The sequence below is a fragment of the Erinaceus europaeus genome, chromosome 20 (assembly GCF_950295315.1).
Source record: "Erinaceus europaeus chromosome 20, mEriEur2.1, whole genome shotgun sequence".
NCBI classification, from domain to species: Eukaryota; Metazoa; Chordata; class Mammalia; order Eulipotyphla; family Erinaceidae; genus Erinaceus; species Erinaceus europaeus.
The window spans coordinates 5879628-5900368 of record NC_080181.1 but is presented as its reverse complement, the minus strand read 5'-3'; the positions used below and the strand labels follow the sequence as shown (position 1 = coordinate 5900368).

Sequence of the window (20741 nt, the reverse complement as noted above, 5' to 3'; positions counted from 1 at the left end):
AAAAGAACTTAGATGACTTGCTAAAGGTCACATAAATAGGAAGTGGCAGAGCTGCAGTTTGCACCTAGTTTGTGTGCTTGATTGCAGACCCAGCACTCTTTATTCTTCACCACAGCTGACCCCCAACAAGTGACCTCCCAAGGCCATGTAAAGTGCTGAAGCGGTGGTAAGGACTGTATCTATGTCTAGGATATCAGAAATATTCAGCCAATGTGTGTTGCCACCACACATCACTCCCTTTTCTTCTCTGGAAAATCCAGCTTGTAGATTGGACATTTCTTTTCTTTTTTTTCTTTTCTTCTTTTTTTTTTGGGGGGGGGGTGTGGAGGTTCTTTTTACTACATTGATGCCAAAGCCACATTCTCAGGAAGATTCTCTGGACTCCCTCCCCAAGTTCCACCCTTGTAAATCCTGTTCTGTGACAGCGAAAGTCATGCTCCTGACCTACAGCAAGATGGAAGGACAAGTCAGAGTCTCTAGATCAGCTCCTTGTTTGCAAAATTCCTACCACCAATGTAACCACATTCCCTACATAACTAATGCAGCCTTGGTATCTGATGTAGTCAGAAAATGAACCCACAGACAATTGTTGTTTTTTAACTTGAAGACTAGACTTCTATTCCTTTTTATTCACTACATAGTTATACAAAAGGAAGTGACTGGAAACTACAAAAGCAAAGAGTAGCAATTTTGCTTTCCTGTTGAAAAACTTCCCTATTTGGAGATACTGAATCACATTATAATATTGCAAAACTGCCAAAGTGTAAGTTACCTGCATTGCTTCACATTCCTTATGCAGCAACTGTTTAAGACACAGCTTTATAAGAGAATGAGACAGTGCAGTCAGAGAAACTTGACCACATGAACCTCTGGGCACTCACCAGGGTAAAGGCACAACTCAGAGGCAGAGAAGACCCCGGGAGAGGTAAAGTGGGGAGGAAGAGGCCATGTTCGGAATGAAGACAATTGCCCTTCTGCTCTCACTCCACATGCAGCTTTCCAAGGCCTTTCCAGTACCATCTGAATCTCTAAATGAGGAACAAATAAAAACTGTTCAGGTAAATTAACTCTCAGTGACGTGGATAGTTGACTTGCTGGTTACTAGGAAATTGTGGGTATTGTTTTCTTTATTTCCGTTAAAACATCCTTAAAGAATTTTTCTAGATGAAAACAGATTGAACAATTTGCTTCAGTGATTTGCAGGGTTCCAAGCTGAAAATGACTGGTTCTCTAAGAGCCTGGCACAAAACCAAGCTAGGCTCTTCAAAACCCAAAAAAACACTGCAGCCCAGCCATTCCAGTTGGAGAATCTTCTTAGAAGGAATGGTTTGAATTACCAACAAAAAGTATTTCTTTCTCTTTTAATATTTTTGTTTCTAGTACACCTATAATCCAGTACATGAATTTGGTTTTTGCAACCAAATTCCCAGGTGAAGACAAGAACATGAGGATGGAAAATTATAAGGAAATGGACACCAGTTCATTGTATAGTCAGATTTCTTAACTCCAAAATATGAAGATTTTTTAAGTTCTTGGAAGAATTATAAAGGCAGAATCACTGTTTCATAGTATGAAAATCAGGCCAAAGTTTTGAGATACATGGGAATATTGTCATAAATCCACCACATACAATTTTCTTAACCAATACAGCTTTAGAAAAGCACTGTTCTGGAGGTCAGGCAGTAGTGCAGTGGGTTAAGCACATGTGGCACAAAGCGCAAGGACCAGAGTAAGGATCCCGGTTCGAGCCTCTGGCTCCCCACCTGCAGGAGGGTCGCTTCACAGGCGGTGAAGCAGGTCTGCTGGTGTCTATCTTTCTCTTCCCCTCTGTCTTCCCCTCCTCTCTCCATTTCTATCTGTCCTGTCCAACAGCGAACGACAATGACGGCAACAATAATGACTGCAACAAGGCTATAACAACAAGGGCAACAAAAGGGGGGGTGGCCTCCAGGAACAGTGGATTCATTGTGCAGGTACTGAGCCCTAGCAATAACCCTGGAGGCTAAAAAAAAAAAAAAGAAAAAAAGAAAAGCACTGTTGTTCTTCTTCTTTTCTTGTAGATGCCTCTTACAGTAGTAACATAACAGTAACCCTTGAGCTAACAACTAGGATTCACTGAGTATTTAACTCCAAAAAGGGCACATTTCAACCTCATTACTAGTTTATGAGGTGGTATTATAATTTCACTTTAGAGATGAATGTGAATTTTAAGTCAGTTAAGTGCAATGTGCATGTACTCAGTTCATCCATGGCAGAGTGAAGATCTAAACCCAAACCTGTCTGATTTCAAAACCTTTAGAAGCACAAAAGTATCCTGCCCAGTGTCCCTTATAAAGTGCCAGGTGCTATAGGCTGCTTACACTGAAAGAAAACAGCCTTCAAAGCCTGCACTTCCTACTGGGTGTGTGCCCCTTCAAAAGAGCCACTATGGAGATAAGCAAATGTCAGTGGTGGTGCTGTTGCTCCAAAACCCCTCTGGAGTTCTTCTGAAATTCTTAATTTTTTTTTTTTGAGAACCAAAGTGGTAAGTTGGAAACTGAGCTGTCATCACGGCAAGCTCTGTCTCTTCTCCATTTCGTAGGATGACTAAACTTGTCAGCAGTGATGGAATAAGATTAAAGGACAGAGTCCTTTGACATAGTTGCATTGACACAGTTGGTATCTCAATAAACGCTAGTGGTTGTTTTATAAAAACAAGCCCATCTCCCGAGTGCACACTCACAATTTCTATGAGATCTTGATCCTGGTCTGTTATTAAATGTTATTTTTATGCATAAACATTAATTGGAGTAGTGAACAGTGCAGTTTTATCCCGTAAGTACTGTCATTTCAATGTGTGACTATAAATGTGTGTTGTCATTCCTGTAGCTCTAGGGTTTAGAGTCCTAACCTCTAGAGTAATTCAGAAAGAAATGCAGTGTCCAGAGCAGGAAGGTAATTTTATAGCACATTCACTTACACATTTCTTTGTCCAGCTTTACCTAGAGAATTTCTACCAATTACCAAGGGGTGAATATCGTTCTGAAAGGCAAAACAGCACAACTGTGATTGTTGAAAAGCTGAAAGAAATGCAGCGGTTCTTTGGGCTAACTGTTACAGGGAAGCCAAATAAGGAAACTCTGGAAATAATGGAAAAGCCTCGATGTGGAGTTCCTGATCAGGGTGATTTTATGTTAACCCCAGGAAGTCCCAAGTGGAGAAACTCTAACCTGACTTACAGGTACTGTTTCTAGACTTTCTGGATCCATTTATTTAACCAAAATGTACAAGAATTTATAATGTGCTGGCCTTGTCAGGGGAGACAAATACATATACTACCCTTGCACAGTCTAGGTGCTGATGAATGAGTATGCTAATGAAAAGGTCAGGAGCTCACATGTGCTTTTCACTTCAAAATTTGTCATATGTTTTCTTTTCCAACAATCCAAGGTAAACTATGACAATGTTAGACTAGCAAAAAAAAAAACATTTGAGGGGATGAGGGAAAAATTAAAAAATAACAAATATAAAAGCACACTTAAAGACCAAAGAGAGATCTAATTATTGCTGGGGATGACCTAGTTTCACTTTTCATGAAGTTTGATGATGACAGCATGATAAATAGGGATGATGATGATGATGATTCCCAGTATCTGTTGGGTACTACTTCTAAGTACTGAAGTAAACACTTTACATATTTTAACCACACATAACCCTTTGTGAAGCAAGCATCTTTACTACCCTCATTTTCTGAGTAACGTAACTGAGTTTAAAGACAAGCAGTAAGTTGTGTGGCACACACACCTATCTTCAACCTTGAGGTAACACATCACATATGCAACTTGCTTAAAAATATAAGAACCTAATTATGTTGTCGGTTGTTACAAATAAAAATGAACCCATCACACTTTCTCATTTTGAAGAATTATTAACTACACCCCACACTTATCAAAGGCTGATGTGGAAGCAGCTATTGAGAAAGCCTTTCAAGTCTGGAGTGGTGCATCACCCCTGACCTTCACCCAGCTCTCCCAGGGGGAAGCAGACATCAAGATTGTTTTTGCTCATGGAGGTAGGCTCAAAAAGGCCCCGCTTAGTGTTACTTTTCCTGGCTAATCCAAGGAGACTCAGCCAAGACCTAAAACAAGCTGTTTTATTTCAGATCATGGTGATAATTCTCCATTTGATGGTCCAAACGGAGTCCTTGCTCATGCCTTTCAGCCAGGTCAAGGCATCGGAGGAGATGTTCACTTTGATGCAGAAGAAATATGGACCAAGACCTCTAGAAGTAAGTTAACCAGTCTTACGTCCACATACAGCATCTGATTTAACTTTTTCCACACTAGAATCCCCTCTTTCCCGCATACATATCTGAGTTGTAACATTTCAAACTCTATGAACTTGCTATTTAAAAAGTTGCTAACTCAAGATAAATCAATTTAGGTTTGAAAAAAAAAAATCTGCAGCTAATGACTGAACTTATTTCACAGGGAGGAATCAGGAAGCTAAGTCAGACCATGGCTACATGCTTTTTGGCTCCATTGATGAGACAGGATTTGCAGAGCAGGATCACAAGCACTGGTTTGTGCGCCATCAATGATGGTTTTTGTGCTACAAAAGAAGAGCTGAGTTGTTGGGACACCGGGCCCACAAAGCCTAAAATACTGTGTCTCTGATTCTTTTTCCAATTGTTTTTCTGACCACTGCTTTAGAGAATATCTTCCTTTGGGGACTAGGCAGTGGCACACCTGGTTAAGCATACCTATTACCTAAAGCAAGGACCCAGGTTCAAGCCTCCCACTCTCCACCTGCAGGAGGTTGACTTCACGAGAGGTGAAGCTGGTCTGCAAGTATTTATCTTTCTCTCTCCTCTCTATCTCCCAGTCCTCTCTCAATTTCTCTCTATCCTATCTAATAAAAATTAAAAAGAAAAAAAAAGCCTCCATGAGCAGTGGTTTCATAGTGCTAGCACCAAGCCCCAACAATAACCATGGAGGCAATAAAAATTAAAAAATAAATAAGAGAGAATGTTCTTTTTTCGTTATTTCTTCCTTGCATTATTTGTTTGTTTTCTTAGTGTGAGAGAGGATGGAACAACATAGCAACACACTGCTCGGGCATACACAGTGCTGGGGCACAAATCTGGGGCTCAGACCTCTAAGTTCTGTGTCCTGTCACTGAAATATCTCCTCAGTCCTACAGAATATCTTTAGTTTAATACGCTAAAATATAATCATGTTTAAGAAAGGTTCTGATTTGGAAATTTCAGAAATTAATTTAGAAGTGTCCTATTGACAGAAGAGCAGCCATCTTCTTATTCATCTAGTCATTTCATCTTAATGGAAGTCTTTTTCAACAACATGTTCCTGTGCAGCAAATCACCCCACTGTGAAGACTCGGAATTATGAAGGGTCAGGCCAGTCAAAGGGAAGAATAGAGGCTAAGGACAGGAGTGACCAAACCCAACCACAAGACCATGATACAAGCATATGCCACAGGCACCCATTAGAAAATAACAGGAAAGAGATCTTTTCCTTTTGCTTGGGAAATGTTCCTCTCATCATTGTCTCACCCCACAGAAGCACCTATTCTCAGTTCCTATGCTGGGACTGTTTGTGCTCACAGAGAGCCAGCACTTCCCCCACTTTGTAGTCCTATGCCCTCTCCTCTAGTTCAAATGTCCATTCCCTCTTACCTGAAATACCAATAAATGAACCATATTCCCCCTGAACTGATCATCCTCAAGCTCTGCTCCCCCTAAATTTTCCCTGCATTGCAGAAAAATGTGTCATTAAAAAGCCCATCCTGAATTGCATTGCTCTCTTGTTTAAAAGTCACAGGACTTATGTATTCTGGACCAGTTAGTATTCTAAATACCATCACTTGGCATTGAAGGCTTTTGCTGATTCCAACCAGATTTTTGTGGCTCATCCTCCCAGAGCACATGCACCAGTCATGTGTGCACCTGCTCTTCCTAGACCATGAGGTGTGCTTTTCACTTCCTTACAGCTGCTCACATCGCTTCCTTTTCCTTAGATGCCCTTTCCCATGCTCCAAGTTCAACCTTCCAAATCTCTTTCTATGTGTTGTCAAATGTTATCAGCTTTTAGCCTTCTGCTAGGACTGAACTCATGCACTTTATCCCAACAGTCTGTTTCTCCTTCATTAATCATTTCCCCCACTGTCTCGTGCATTCAGATTATTCACACACGTCTCCCCCTCTCGACTAGGTACATGATAAATTCCCCAGGACCTCTGCAACAAGATCTTCAACATGCAGCCATGAATGCAAAACTAGAAAAATGTGATAAACAAAAAAGCAGGTCTTAGAGTACTGGGTAGAATCTTACTAATTACCAACAGGAAGTTGAACTTGGCAGTAAGAGCAAGGGTCTTGCCATTCTGCCTGTGCTAAATCCCAGCACTGCCGAAACCCTGGATTATAAAACCAATGACAAGATGCTCTTCATAAACATGCTGTAAGGGTTAAATAACATAGCCAGTGCCCTACAATTCCAGTTACTAAATAGGGCCTGAGAGATAGGTCAACTGGGAAGGCTCTTGTTTGGCCATGTTCTCAACCAAGGTACAGTCCCTAGGCCCTGTGGCACAAAGGAAAACTTTCATGCTGTGGTGTCTCTCCCTCTCCCTGTCTTACTGTCTCTTTTTTTCCTTCCTATAAGAAAAAACGCCAGCCCAGTGCAACATAGCCCTGGAAAAGACCAAAAAAGGGCAATAGTAGGCATGTAGGGAATTGCACAGTGTATTTGTGAGAAGGCATTTACACTTGCTGAAGTAAGGATTCAAGCAGAGGTCAGGCCCCCAAATGTTTATGGGGCCCAGTGAAGACATCCTGGAAATTAGACAAGACAGCTTGGATCCATTTGATAGGAAAGCAGAGACTTAGCAGTCTTTAAATTCCTGGCGTGAAATGTGCTATGCTCCTGGAGGTTAAAAAATGTGAGGGCAGGGAGAAATAAGAGGCATGCTTTATCTTTTCTAGTGCAGAAATCCTATTGCTGTGTGAAGAGGTCAGAGTTGGGAAGTGTCAGTGTTAGGCTGTGGGCGATGAGATAAGCAAAGAGAGTCAGAGTCTTGCAACTTCAGCTGCTCCCCGACAGAGACTTCTTTTCTGTTTATTCTCTAAGACTACTAACAGAGACTAGTGGGGGCCAGGTGCTGGTGCGCCAGGTGGTGGTACACCTGGCTAAGTGCAAGGACCTGCACAAGGATCCGGGTTCGACTCCCCGGATCCTCACCTGCAGGGAGGTGGAAGTTTCACAAGCAGCAAAGCAGGTCTGCAGGTGTCTTATCTTTCTCCCTCTTTATCTCCTCTCCTCTCTCAATTTCTCTCTGTTGTATTCAATAAAATGGAAACAATGATCACCAGGATCATTGGATTCGTAGTGTGAGGCAAAATAAAAAAAAAAAACTAGTGAGGAGTAGGTGAGGGAACACAAGAGAAGACTTCTGAGTATCGTGAGACAGGGGTTGCTCTGTGCTCATTTCTCTAAATCACAGTTCTATATTCACAAGTGTGAGGATCTTGGTGCTAAACTTTGATAAATGTTTGTATTCTCCCAATCCCAATCTATACTTCCTACTGTGAACCCTTACAATGTCTCTTCTACAGGCAAGGTACTTGAAGGGAGCATGAAAAAGACAGGCTTAGATAAAGCTGTTTCCCAGGTAGTTTTAGTCTAGAAGCTGCAGTCCTGGAGATCAGTTTGCACCACCCTTGGATCCACTGGAGTCAATCATCACTTGTTCTTACATTTTAGATTACAACTTGTTTCTTGTTGCTGCCCATGAATTTGGCCATTCCCTGGGGCTCGCCCACTCCTCTGACCCAGGTGCCTTGATGTATCCCAACTACGCTTTCAGCGAGCCCAGCAGTTACGCACTCCCACAAGATGACATCAATGGCATTCAGGCCATCTACGGTAAGGTCATCTCAAAGACATGTCATGATGAAGTTTGAGAATTCGCCCTAAATAGGCCCAGGATCTGGGCATCTCTCCCTTTGCACTTGTCTCAGATTCTGTCTCCTGATAAAGTTCAAACCACACTCTAGAGGTGTTTAGTAGTGAGTACAACATTCCTAAAAGAGCCTTGGGACTGAATTCTGCAGTTGTCCGATGTTCCTGCACTGGATGGTAGTGATATTTTTCATGTCCTTCTTTTATACACTTTTCAAACTTTATATATCCTATAAAGATGTGACTTTTTTCAGAAATTTTGCTCTCAGAACGTATTTCCTACGTAAATTCTTACATAAGTCCATGGGATGGTATGTGTATGCCATGCCCATAATGTCAGCAGTAGTCCTGTCAGTGAAGGAGCAGAAATGATGAGTGCTGGATGCAGCCATTAGAGTGGCATAAGGGTATCAGAAACCCTGAAATAGTGTTATGTAACCAACACCATAGATGCACCTTTTAAACACTGTGCTTCATGAAAAAAAATATACATGATGCTCTTATAGATTACATAAGGCACAAGTTAAATGCTCAGTATATGAAATGTGCATGAAACATGCTAACAAGAGATGCCTGTTAAAAGTTGTCTGTGGGGGAGAAGAGAGACTGGAGTATGAAGATGCATTTTTGCCAAGGTGACTGCTAGGACCCCTAGTCCTGTCCAAGTACTGTCTGGGTAAAAACTGCAATGTATCTTTTACCCGTTTGGCATATGCCTCCCCACAGGAAACCAAAGAGAAGTTTGTGGCTCTCTTATAGGTGTTGTGTTGGGAGAAATTTAGGATGGGAAGAAGTAGAGTGGAGTGGAATTGGGAAAGTATTTTCCTCTCTCTGGAGGAAAGAAAACAAGCCTTATCAAAGCAAGCATTCTGGTGTACTACACCTAGGAATTTTCTCTTGACAATAGAGTTTTTCTGGAATGGCAAGATCTAGTCTCACTACTACTGCTCTTCAACTTGCTTTCCCTGGAAACTGCTCTTTCTTTCTTTCCTTTTCTTTTCTTTTCTTTCTCTCTCTCTCTCTCTCTCTTTTTTTTTTTTTTTTGCCTCCAGGGTTATTGCTAGGGCTCAGTGCTGACACTACAAATCCACTGCTCCTGGAGGTTATTTTTTATTGAATAGGGCAGAGAGAAATTGGAAGAGGAGGGGGAAATGGAGAGAGAGACACACACACACACACACACACACACACACAGAGAGAGAGGCCTGCAGACCTGTTTCACCACTTGTAAAGTGTCCTCCTACAGGTGGGGAGCCAGGGGCTCGAACCAGGGTCCTTTTGCAGGTCCTTGAGCTTTGTACCATGTGTCTTTAACCTGGTGAGCTACCACCCAGCACCTGGAAACCTCTTTCTCTTGTTCACCCATGCTTTCCATTTTCTTAACTATTCATATAACCCTTAGATTTCCAATGAGAAGACATATTTAGATACACGTGCATAAACATTGTCGCTAAATTTGACTTGGGTCGATCTGTGGGTAAAAGTCTAAAAGCAGGTCCTCTGAAGATGAATTTTGGTGGAAAAAGAAAAAAAGACAGAAATTACCAAAAGCAAAGACAGAGAAACCAAGAAGGGGTAAAGATGGGGCATTAGAATGTAAGGGCAGGAATTCAAATTTCTTAACTGCACAGCTTAAGCTAATGCAGTCCCTAAAATTACCATTATTTTGTTTTAAGAAAGCACAACTTTAAGAAAACCAAATGTGGTTGCTCTGATGCCCTTGCTGGCATTTCTCTTCACAGGAACATTGTCACTATCCAGAGTGTCTAAAGTGCACTCAGAATCACAATGAATTTAGGCTCATAAACTCATCTCCTTTTTCCAGGACCTTCAAATAACCCTATCCAACCAACTGGACCAAGTACTCCCGTAGCCTGTGATCCCAGACTGGTCTTTGATGCTGTTACCACACTCCGCGGAGAGATATTTTTCTTTAAAGACAAGTACAAAATTCAATTTCTCCTTTCTTTAATTTTGACAAACTTTAAAACTGGGTTCTAATCAAGTCCCACATTTCACATAACTACTCCTTTTCTTTGAATTGCATAAACGCGTACTTTACTGCAATTTATGGCATTTACTTAATAACTCAAAACATTCTAGAAAAGAAGAAAACAATCACACACTAATAAGCATTCAGACCTTTGTGCTGACATCAGCAGACTAGATGGGTTTACCCAATACCAAACAACATTTAATTTCACCCCACTTCTCACAAAGACAAACTCTCCCTCTGATTGACTGTTTTGTGATTGTGTCACTACTGGTTGAGTTTGTTTATACTGATTTTACTATTGTGTTCTATATTATCTCACTATTTTGTGGGAACAACAATAAAAGACTTGGCAATGTATGTGAGGAAGAGGGCAGTATCTAATATAAGAAATTAAGATCACTCCTGTGACCTCCTCTGAAAATGGTGATGTCCTTTGGTCTCCAAATGGACAGTCCCCATAAAAAAACTGGCCATTTCACTAGGAACTTTTCATGCATTAGACTGAATGTATCACACCCACCTAGTAATCTTATAAAGGTACTACCAACCCAAGACTCACAAGATGCCCCCTACTTAGACCTGTGTGTGTGTGTGGTTTTCTGGTTATGTTTCACCAGGTACTTCTGGAGAAGGCACCCTCAGTTACGAATAGTGGACCTCAATTTTATTTCTCTATTCTGGCCATCCTTGCCAAGTGGCATACAGGCTGCTTATGAGGATTCTGACAGGGACCTTGTTTTCCTATTTAAAGGTAACTGTCTAAGGTGTTCACTCGCTTGAGTCCTGTCTGAAAGGAAGAGGTAGGAATTCTTTGTGGTTGCCTCCAGGTTCATGAGAGGTAAACCAGGAAAAGATGCTATGTTATACTGGCTGTTATCTTTTGTCAAGAGACCTGGGTTTCGGTCCTCTCTGCCACTAACTTCTACCTGATCTTGAGCAGCTTATACATCCTGTCTTCAGCTTTCTCAACTACAACATGAGGAAATCTTGTTAGACCACCTTTACTGTTCCCCCACTATCATCCCAGAAGCAATTTTGAGATTCCCAGGACTACAATTTACCTTCTGTATAGCTTATGAGGCCCTGAATGAATTTCAGGCTTTTTGTTGTTGTTGTTGTTGTTTTATTGCTGCCAGGGTTACCACTGGGGCTCACTGCCTGCACAACAAATCCACCAATCCAGGTGGCCATCGTTTTTTTCTTTTTTATTTGATAGGACAGAGAGAAACTGTGGGGGGGGGGGGGGAGACAAAAGGGAGAGGGAAAGAGAGACACCTGCAGCACTTACTTCACTGCTCATTAAGTCTCCCTGCTGCGGGTGGGGGCTGGGAGACGTGAACTAGGGGTGTTGTGCATGGTGAAGTGTGTGCTCTACTGGATGCGACACTCCTGGCCCCTCACCTGTATCATTTTTTTTTCCTTTTCCACCAGGTTTCTCTGGGGTTTCATACCTGCACAATTTCATAGCTTCTAAAAGACTTTTTCTTCTTCAAACAAGGGGTGAAAGGCAGAGAAGGATGGGGGGGAGAGAGAAAGAGAGGGAGAAAAGTGTGTCCAAAGCCCTGCTTCACCAACAGGGCAATTTTCTCTTTGCATGATGCTCCCATGTAGTGAGCGGCTGATAAAGTGTGCATCCCACCAGTGATCCATCTCCCAGTCCTCACCTTTATCTTATAAAGACTATTCCATTTTGATTTCGATGATGAGCGTATATCAGGACTAAGAAATGGTATAGGTTTCACAGGAATGGAAGGACTTTTTCTAACATGTAACCTAAATCACTTGACAGGCAAGCAATACTGGGCTCTGAGTGGTTATGACATTCAGCAAGGTTACCCCAAGGATATTTCAAATTATGGCTTTCCAAGCAGTGTCCAAGCAATTGATGCAGCTGTTTCCTACCAAAGAAAAACATACTTCTTTGTAAACAACCAACTTTGGAGGTAACTTTTCAAATGGAGTTTGAAATCTGTTTCTAGGGCTTGAAAACTTATCTACAAACCACTAACAAGCAAGCATCTGAAACTTGAAAAAATCCAGGTGAAGTTGGATAGACATTCTGTTTCACAGTTGACTGATGGTACTGTGACTATTGAAAATTTCATTTTTATAAAGCTGAAATGTTGCACAGTAATATTTAAGATGTAGTATGCCATGCAACAGTGCATACTAAAGCACTGGGGAAGGATGAAAAGCATTGTGCTAATTCTCATCTATGAATTAGGGTCTAATGCATTGGGAGCTGGGTGGTGGCCTATCTGGTTAAGCACAAAGACTCATGTGTGAGCCCCGCTGCCCAGCCACTGCGCTACCCGCAGTGAAGCAGGTCTGCAGGTGTCTCTCTTCCTCTCTGCCTCTCTATCTCCCACTCCCCTCTCAATTTCACTCTGTCCTATCAAATAAAAAGAAGAAAATGGGGGAATGCTCACTGGGAATAGTAGATTTATAGTGCTGGCATCGTGCCCCAGTGACAACACAGGTAGCAATAAGAAAAAGAAAAAAGAGGAGTCGGGTGGTGGTGCACCCGGTTGAGCACACATATTACAATGCTCAAGGACCCAGGTTCAAACCCCCAGTCCCCACATGCAGGAGAAAATCTTCACAAGTGGTGAAGCAGTGCTGCAGCTGTCTCTCTGTTCCTCTCCCTATCTTCCCCTTCCTCTCAACTTCTGGCTATCTTTATACAATAAATAAATAAAGATAAAGAAATAAGATTAAAAAAGAAAAATATCTAACACATTCAAGTAAATATTCAGGTAGCCTATAGAATTTAATGTCCAGCCTGACTTACTCAGAACGAGTAACAGAGACCATATATTAACTAAAATGTTAGAAGATAGCTCTTCTCTAGAAAATAACACTATGCCAGCAAACAGAAGTTTTAGTATTAACAATAGTCAAAGATTTCATAAACAGGCATGTACCCTCTGAGGTAGATAAGTTAGCCATGCTTAGACCTACTAAATAGTCACTATGTAAACTGAATGAGAACATATGCGTAAAGGCACTCTGTAAACTATATGCAGCTTAATGAAAAAACCATTATTGTTAATATTCTCCATTGGCCTTAAACTATGTGACTTTTTTTTTTTAACCTCATCAGATATGATAACCAAAGACAGTCCATGGATCCAGGTTATCCTCAAAATATAGAAAGTGTCTTTCAAGGGATAGGACACAAAATTGATGCTGTTTTCCAGCAGGATGGTAAGTCTACAAAGACTCATAGCTGAATAAAAACTATTTACAGACCATGTTTGAGGGTGAAGACTAGCTCACCTAGTAGCATGCACCTCATGTACTCAGGGTGCCCAGCACATGAGAATCCTATGGAGGTGGCAGGGGAAGAGTGAGCTGGGGAGACATGTTTGTGCAGAAACCTTTCAGCCTGAAGCTCTGAGGAGTCAGGTTAAATCCCTAGCACCACCATAAGCCAGAGTTGAGCAGTGCTCTGGGGTGAGTGGGTCAGTCTGCCTCCCCCCCTTCCTCCCTCCCTTTCTTTCTCCCTCTCTCCTTTTCCTTCCCCCTCCCTCTGTTTCACTCTCACTAAAACAACAAAATAAATAAAATGTTAAAGAAAAAGATAATAAAAGCCCACTGTGTTACAGTGTCTTTCCTTATTCTGTTTTTCCTTCCCTCCTCCCTCAAAAAAAAAAAAAAAGCGGGAGGAGGGGGATGGGCGGTAGTGCAGCAGGTTAAGCAGACGTGACGCGAAGCACAACGACCAGTGGAAGGATCCTGGTTCGAGCACAAGCGGTGAAGCAGGTCTGCAGGTGTCTGTCTTCTCTTCCCCTCTCTGTCTTCCTCTCTTCTCTTGATTTCTCTCTGTCCTATCCAACAACAACAGAAGCAATAACAATAAGGGCAACAAAATCGGAAGAAGTGGCCTTCAGGAGCACTGAATTCGTAGTGCAGGCATCAAACCCCAGTGACAACCCTGGAGGCAAAAAATAAATAAATAAAATAAAAAATAAATGGGGGGGGAATGGCCTGGAGATCAGTAGTAGACATCATGCTGCCATATGTCACACGCATTAGCCACTGGGGTCCAAGAGACGGCTCCTCCAGCATCACATAGACTTTACCACACATGAGGACCTGGATTTGAGCTCCCAGTGGCCGGCCACATGCACCCCTGCACAGAGGAGCTTCCCAAACAGTAAATCAGTGTTGTGGTATCGCTGCGTGTTTCTCTCTCCTTCTGTGTCTCTCACCTGTTACCGTTCTCTTTTTTTCTTCCAGGGTTATCACTGAAACTTGGTACTGGCAATATGAAGCCACTGCTCCTGGCAGCCTTTTTTTTCTGGCTTTTTTTTTTTTTTTTTGATAGGATAGAGAGAAATTGAGAGAGGAGGTGAAGATAGAGACAGGGAGACAAAGGTAAATGCGTGCATACCTGCTTTAACACCTGTGAAGTGACCCCACTGCAGGTGGGAAGCCAGGGGCTCAAACTGGGATCTTTGTGCTTCATACTATGTGTTCTTAACCTGGTGTGCTACCGCCCAAAACCCTCACCCTTTATCTTTTTTTTTTTTAATTTGTGAGACTATAAGTTAATAGGAGTGTATATTAACACCATTCCCGCTCTTTATCTTAAAACAAACAAAAAAAAAGATTCTGGTAAAAGCTTGCAGGCACAGAGCCACAATGATAACCCAGATAGAAAAGAAAAGGAGGGAGGGTGGGAGCAAAGGAGAGAGAAGAGAGGGAGGAGAAGAAGGAAGAAGAGTGGAGGTAAGTGAAGAAGGGCACATCTGTATTCCAATGCTATACTGGGCTAAGAGGGGAGCATTAACTGAAGACATCTAAGAGCTATGAGCTAATTTAATAGTTTATCTTTTTTTTTTTAACAGGCTTCTTCCTTTTCTTCAGTGGTCCAAGATATTATGCATTTAGTCTTCATGCTCAAAGTGTTACTAGAGTTGACAGAAGCAATAAATGGCTGAACTGTAGACAAAGGTGAAGCTACAAAACATGTTTGATGTAAGGATCCCAGTTCAAACCCTGGCTCCCCACCTGCAGAGGGGTCGCTTCACAAGCAGTGAAGCAGGTCTGTACGTGTCTTTCTCTCCCTCTTTGTCCTCCCACCCTCTCTACATTTCTCTCTGTCCTATCCAACAGCAACAATAAACAACAAAGACAACAAAAGGGAAAAAAATAGCCTCCAGGAGCAGTGGATCCATAGTGCAGGCACCGAGCCCCAGTGATAACCCTGAAGGCAAAATTTAAAAAAAAGTTTGTATCCATTTTCTCAATGTATAAAAGTAGTCTAGTTTACATGTTCATTAATTGGGTCCTATGAATACTTTTAACAACAATAAATGATATTGAGAGCCATCTTTGTAGTTGTTGGGTATGTCATGAGTGAAAATATATTTGGAATAATCTATGATTTTCAGAGTAACACTTGGATAGGTTCTCAGAAACCACAACTTTAAAGTGGAATTACATACACTAACCAGATTCTCATATAACACCACTTTCTTCATTGTTGGCAGGGACCAACACTTTTTCTCTTACCAATGTTATAGCAAACAGCATGGACTGAAACAGTGTTGTTTGAGAACCCACTATATTTCTTCTGAGGTCATCCAATATTTTACCTCTAAATAATGCATCAATGGCTTACATGTTAACTGCTACATAGAATTTAACACTAGGTTTTAGTTACCAGATAAGGATTATGTAAACATAGAAAGGTTCTATCCCCCAGCACCATCACAAGCCAGAGTTGAGCAGTGGTATTAAAATATATATATATTTTAAACAGACAATATACCTTTGCATTTAGTAGAAAATTCACTGCTAGTCTCTACTCTTATAAAGGAATACTACTGAAACATGTTATGAATTGAGATGTAGCCCCCTAAAGAATATGTTGAAGTCCTAATTCCAGGTGCTTAAGAATATAGTTGATGTGGTGCTACAGTCTTAACAGATGCAGACAATTAAGACAAGTTATTCTGGAAGGGCCAGGACATAGTGCACCTTGTTGAGCGCAAATGTGATAATGCACAGGGACCTAGGTTCAAGGTCCAGGTTCCCACCAGCAGGGAGAAAGCATCACAAGTGGTAAAGTGGTGCTGTAGGTATCTCTTTTTCTCCCCACCTTCCCCTTCCCTCTCAATATCTTTCTGTCTCTAACCAATAAATAATAAATAATATTTCAAATGGTTATTTTGGGTTAGAATAGATTGGATCACTACAGTTCTTATATAAAAGGTGACAGATATGGATGCAGTGGGAAAGATCACATGTACATGGAAGCAAAGATTGAAGTGACACAGCTGCATGACAAGGATTGCCAACAATCACCAGGAGCTAGGACGAGCAACCCAACTAGACATCAGGGCACAGAGTGTGACCCTCCTGACACCTTGGTTTATGGTCTCTAGATGCCAGAACTCCAACAGAATAAATCTATCTTAAACTGACAACTTTCTGACATTTTGTTGCTGCAGTCCTAGGAAGCTCATACAATACGTACATGTGGACTCAAGGAGTTGCATGAACATAAAATCATAAAAGTCAAGTTCCTAGCAAGAATTACTGAGGGGGATCAACAAAAGGGCAGCATAGCTTCCCCCTCCTGTGTCCTTCCTGTTCTCTTTCTAGAGTCCAAGAAAATAGGCTAGTTTTATCACTTTTCCCTGGTTATTTCTTTTCCCCCGGGGATACTCAGGAGGCTTTCTCTATGTAGACATCCAGAGTTAACAGAACAAGAAAAGAACAGTCCCAAGCACAAAATTCAATAAATTTGACTAAAATGAATGAGACTGAACTTAGATGTGCTCCATAAAATTAGCTGGGGTCATCTGTCCAGGGAAGTCTGGTTGGCATCATGCTAGCATCTAGAACTTGGTGGCTGAGTGTCTTTTAAAGCAAAGCCTAAGCGAAAGCTCTGGTGCAATGTTTTTTTGGGGTTGTGACCCCAAAAGAAAGGATGAGAATTCAAGAGAGTGACACAGGGAAGGAGAAACAAAAGTCAATGTAAGGATACAGATTACTGAAGTTCCTGCCATGAGGAACCAGAGCTCAAACCCACCCAGACTCCCTGACAACTCTAGGGATTACCTTTTCTTTTTAATGTTATTGTTGTTGCCAGGCCTCACCACTTCAGTTGAATCTTTTCAGACAGAAGTAGACAAAGACAGAGAGCAAAAGACTAGAAACTAAATTTTTCCCCAATATAATGAAGGTTGGGCTAAAATCTGGGTCAAGCACCTGGCAAAGTCGGCACGCTATCCAAGCCAGCTATTCTTCTGGCCTGAGAATAACTTTTAATTGTTCAAATCCCCAAATCCTCTTACTGATTAAAAGGTCAGACCACTCACCCTTTGTTCCCCTTAACACTGATGGTTCTGTGGCATCTTAGCATCTTGGGCAAGCAGGGTGTGCTTTCGACACAAGGTATGATGTGAACTTCGTCACAGCAAGGCGAGATACACAGCTTGGTGTTGTTGGTGTAAGTGGTGCAGAGTTCCACCACCATTGCAACTACAGCCACAGGTGTGTTAGGGCACCAGAGGCATTTCCTGCTTTGTTGTTAGGAGATTAAAATGATGGGAAATTGGAGAGGACTGAGGCATATATGCGCCCAGGGGGAAAAAAAAAGATATACAGATACCAACACTGAAGAAAGCTCATCATGGCAGAGCTGTTAGCTGCCTACGTTGATACTCATTGTCCCTTTCTGTAGTAAGGCCGCAGTTTCATATATAGTGGTGATGCATTCAGCTAAAAGACTGCATTTTGTAAATTTCTTTCTTTCTTCTTTTCTTTCGCCTCCAGGGTTATTGCTGGGGCTTAGTGCCTACACCACTAATCAACTGCTGGAGGCCGTTATTTCCCCCATTTTTGTTGCCCTTGCTGTTGTTATTATTGTTATTGTTGACACTGCTGCTGTTGTTGTTGGATAGGACAGAGAGAAATCAAGAGAAGACAGGAGACAAAAAGGGGGAGACAAAGATAGACAACTGCAGACCTGCTTCACCACTTGTGAAGTGACCTCCCTACAGGTGGAGAATCGGGGGCTCAAACTGGGATCCATACTCTGGTCCTTGCACTTCGTGCCATGTGCCCTTAATGCCATGCGCTATTGCACGGTCCCCTACGTGTTTAATTTTATAACCAGAGGTGACATGTATTTATGTTCTTGCCAAGAAGGTATGTGAGTTTCTGGAAAGAGACTAAGAATTTACTTTTTCTGCCTTCCTGCTTCCTGCTGCCTGTAGTATAGGCTCAACCACTGAATCACCAAGACAGAAGCCACCTGAGAGAACACTGCAGCAAGGGTAACCTACCCACATCCTTCACCCTGAAACTTTACATTACCAATCCAGACTTCCATAATGTGAGGGAGAGATAGATACATTCTAATCGTATCAAATTTCTATTAATTTAAAGTTTTCTATTATCGTCAACCAAAGCTTATTCTAATACATTCTAATGAGTGTTTGACGAGTCACACCTCCTCCTGGGAGCAAAATGATTGGCATACACTGTTCCTGTCCTCCACTCAGCTGTCTTTTCTCATTCTTATACAGACTTAACAGAACATTTCCAAACTTGTGTCTACAAATAAATAAACCCCTAATGTGAAAAACACACAAGAAGGAACTTTGAAGAAATAGAGACAATACTGGGAGTAAAAGAAAATGTTTTGAAAAATTAAATGTTGTGATCCAGGAGGTGGCACAGTGAATAAAGCATTGGATTCTCAACCATGAGGGCCTGTGTTCAATCCCCGGGAGCATATGTAACAAAGTGATATCTGGTTCTTTTCTCTCTCTGTCTGCCTTTCTCCTGAATAAATAAATAAATTCTTTTTTAAAAAAATAAATATTGAACAGTCTCAAAAGGTAGGGAGTGGAGGCAGGTGGTTGCACACCGGGTTGAGTGCACATATTACCATATGCAAAAACTTCAGTTCAAGCTCCAGCGCCCCACCAGCAAAGAGAAGGCTTCATGAGCAGTGTAGCAGATCCGCAGGTCTCTCTCTCTCTCTCCCTACTTCCCCCTCCCCTCTCAATTTCTCTCTGCCCTATCAAATAAAATGGAGAGAGAGAGAGAGAGAGAGAGAGAGAAAGAAAACTGGAAAACTGGCCACCAGTAACAGTGCAATTGCCATGCAGGCAGCAAGCCCCAGTGATAACTGTAGTGGGAAATTTTTTTTAAATGTAGAGAAACATACTTTATATATAAAACATTAATAAAATATAAAAAAGTATTCCCATAGAACTATAAAAGATCTATTGTAAATTAAAAACTATAGCTGAGATTAAAAAAACACACATGTAAGCTGGAAAATAAAGTTGACAGAAAATAGTAAAAGACATTAGAAATATAGAGATTCAGAAAGTCTAATAGGTACATAATCCAGAAAGATAAAGAAAAACAGGTGGGGGACATTATCCATGAAATGATACAGAAAAGTTTCCATGAATCAAAGTTTTCTGTAATGAAAGAACCCAATGATATCACTACACTACTCATACCAAGAAATATTATAAAATTTCAGAACATCTGGCTAAAGAGAAGATTTCCAAAAGTTTTCAGACCATAACAACAAAAATTCACAAAAGTAATAACAAAAAAATAAAATAAACTGTTCAACAGCAACACTCAACTCTAGAAAACAATAGGGCAATGCCACTGAAGTAGTAATGGAACTTTACATATTTATATCTTTAAACATACCATCCATCAATTATTAGGATGAAGTTAAAAGACATAAAAAATTCAAAACACTCAGTTTCCTTTTAAGAATCTTGATCCATTTTGGGGGTAAATGATAGGGAAGATGAACAGAGGGCTCTGAACTCCAACTCCATTAGGAGCCAGAGAGAAGAGGAAAAAAGGAAGGGCATTCAGAAGTAGTAATAGGTGTGACCTGGAAAGAAAGAGAAGATGGGACAATGGAAAAAATAGGCAAATATATATAAATATAGACAGACAGTTATAGAATTAATAGTCAACCCATATCTGCGACTTTGGGGGAACTACTGTAGCTTCCAATGGAGGAAATGGGGACACAACTCTGGTGGTGGGAACGGTGCAGGAGTATACCTCTGTCATCTTACAATTTTGTAAATCAATATAAAATCACTAATAAAATTAAAATAAATAAAATAACAAATAAAACTGAAGTTTCCCCTAAGGATAAATTCTTGAGAGTCTACAAAGTATTTTTAAAATGAAATTCCAAGGTATCATAGGTAGCATGGCATCATGAAAATACAATGGAACCAGGAACCAGATGAGTCTAGTTAGGGTAAACAACAGATGTTTGTTGAGCACAAACTATTTGCCAGATCATTCAAGTGTGAATAATCAGGCTCATCTGATCCCTGGTTCAATTACATTTTCATGATACCATGCTACCCATGATACCTTGGAATTTCATTTTAAAATATTTTGTAGACTCAAGATTTTTTCCTTAGGGAAAACTTCAATTTTGCATATACAAAAATAATCTGAAAGCTGACTTCATATTCCATTTAATTCAGTAAGACTTTTTAAAAATTTTTATTGTTGTAGTTATTATTTTCGTTGTCATTGTTAGATGAGATAGAGAGAAATGGAGAGAGGAGGGGAAGACAGAGGGGGAAGAGAAAGAGAGACACCTGCAGACCTGCTTCACCGCCTGTGAAACGACCTCCTTGCAGGTGGGGAGCCGGGGGCTCGAACCGGGATCCTTCCACCGGTCCTTGCGCTTTGCGCCACCTGTGCTTAACCCACTGCGCTACTGCCCGACTCCTTCAGGAAGTCTTGAGTCACTTAATGAC

General features: G+C 41.2%; 1 protein-coding gene across 1 annotated transcript; it reads left to right on the top strand.

Annotated features, from left to right (window-relative positions):
• The first annotated feature begins 829 nt into the window (after positions 1-829).
• On the top strand, positions 830-15291 carry MMP8 (matrix metallopeptidase 8). Its single transcript, XM_007520744.3, has 10 exons — positions 830-1058; positions 2976-3220; positions 3903-4051; positions 4142-4267; positions 7761-7922; positions 9784-9901; positions 10572-10705; positions 11744-11897; positions 13058-13161; positions 14808-15291. Exons 1-10 carry the CDS (start codon positions 948-950, stop codon positions 14915-14917), a joined length of 1413 nt encoding a protein of 470 aa, XP_007520806.1. The 5' UTR covers positions 830-947; the 3' UTR covers positions 14918-15291.
• The last annotated feature ends 5450 nt before the right edge of the window (positions 15292-20741 follow it).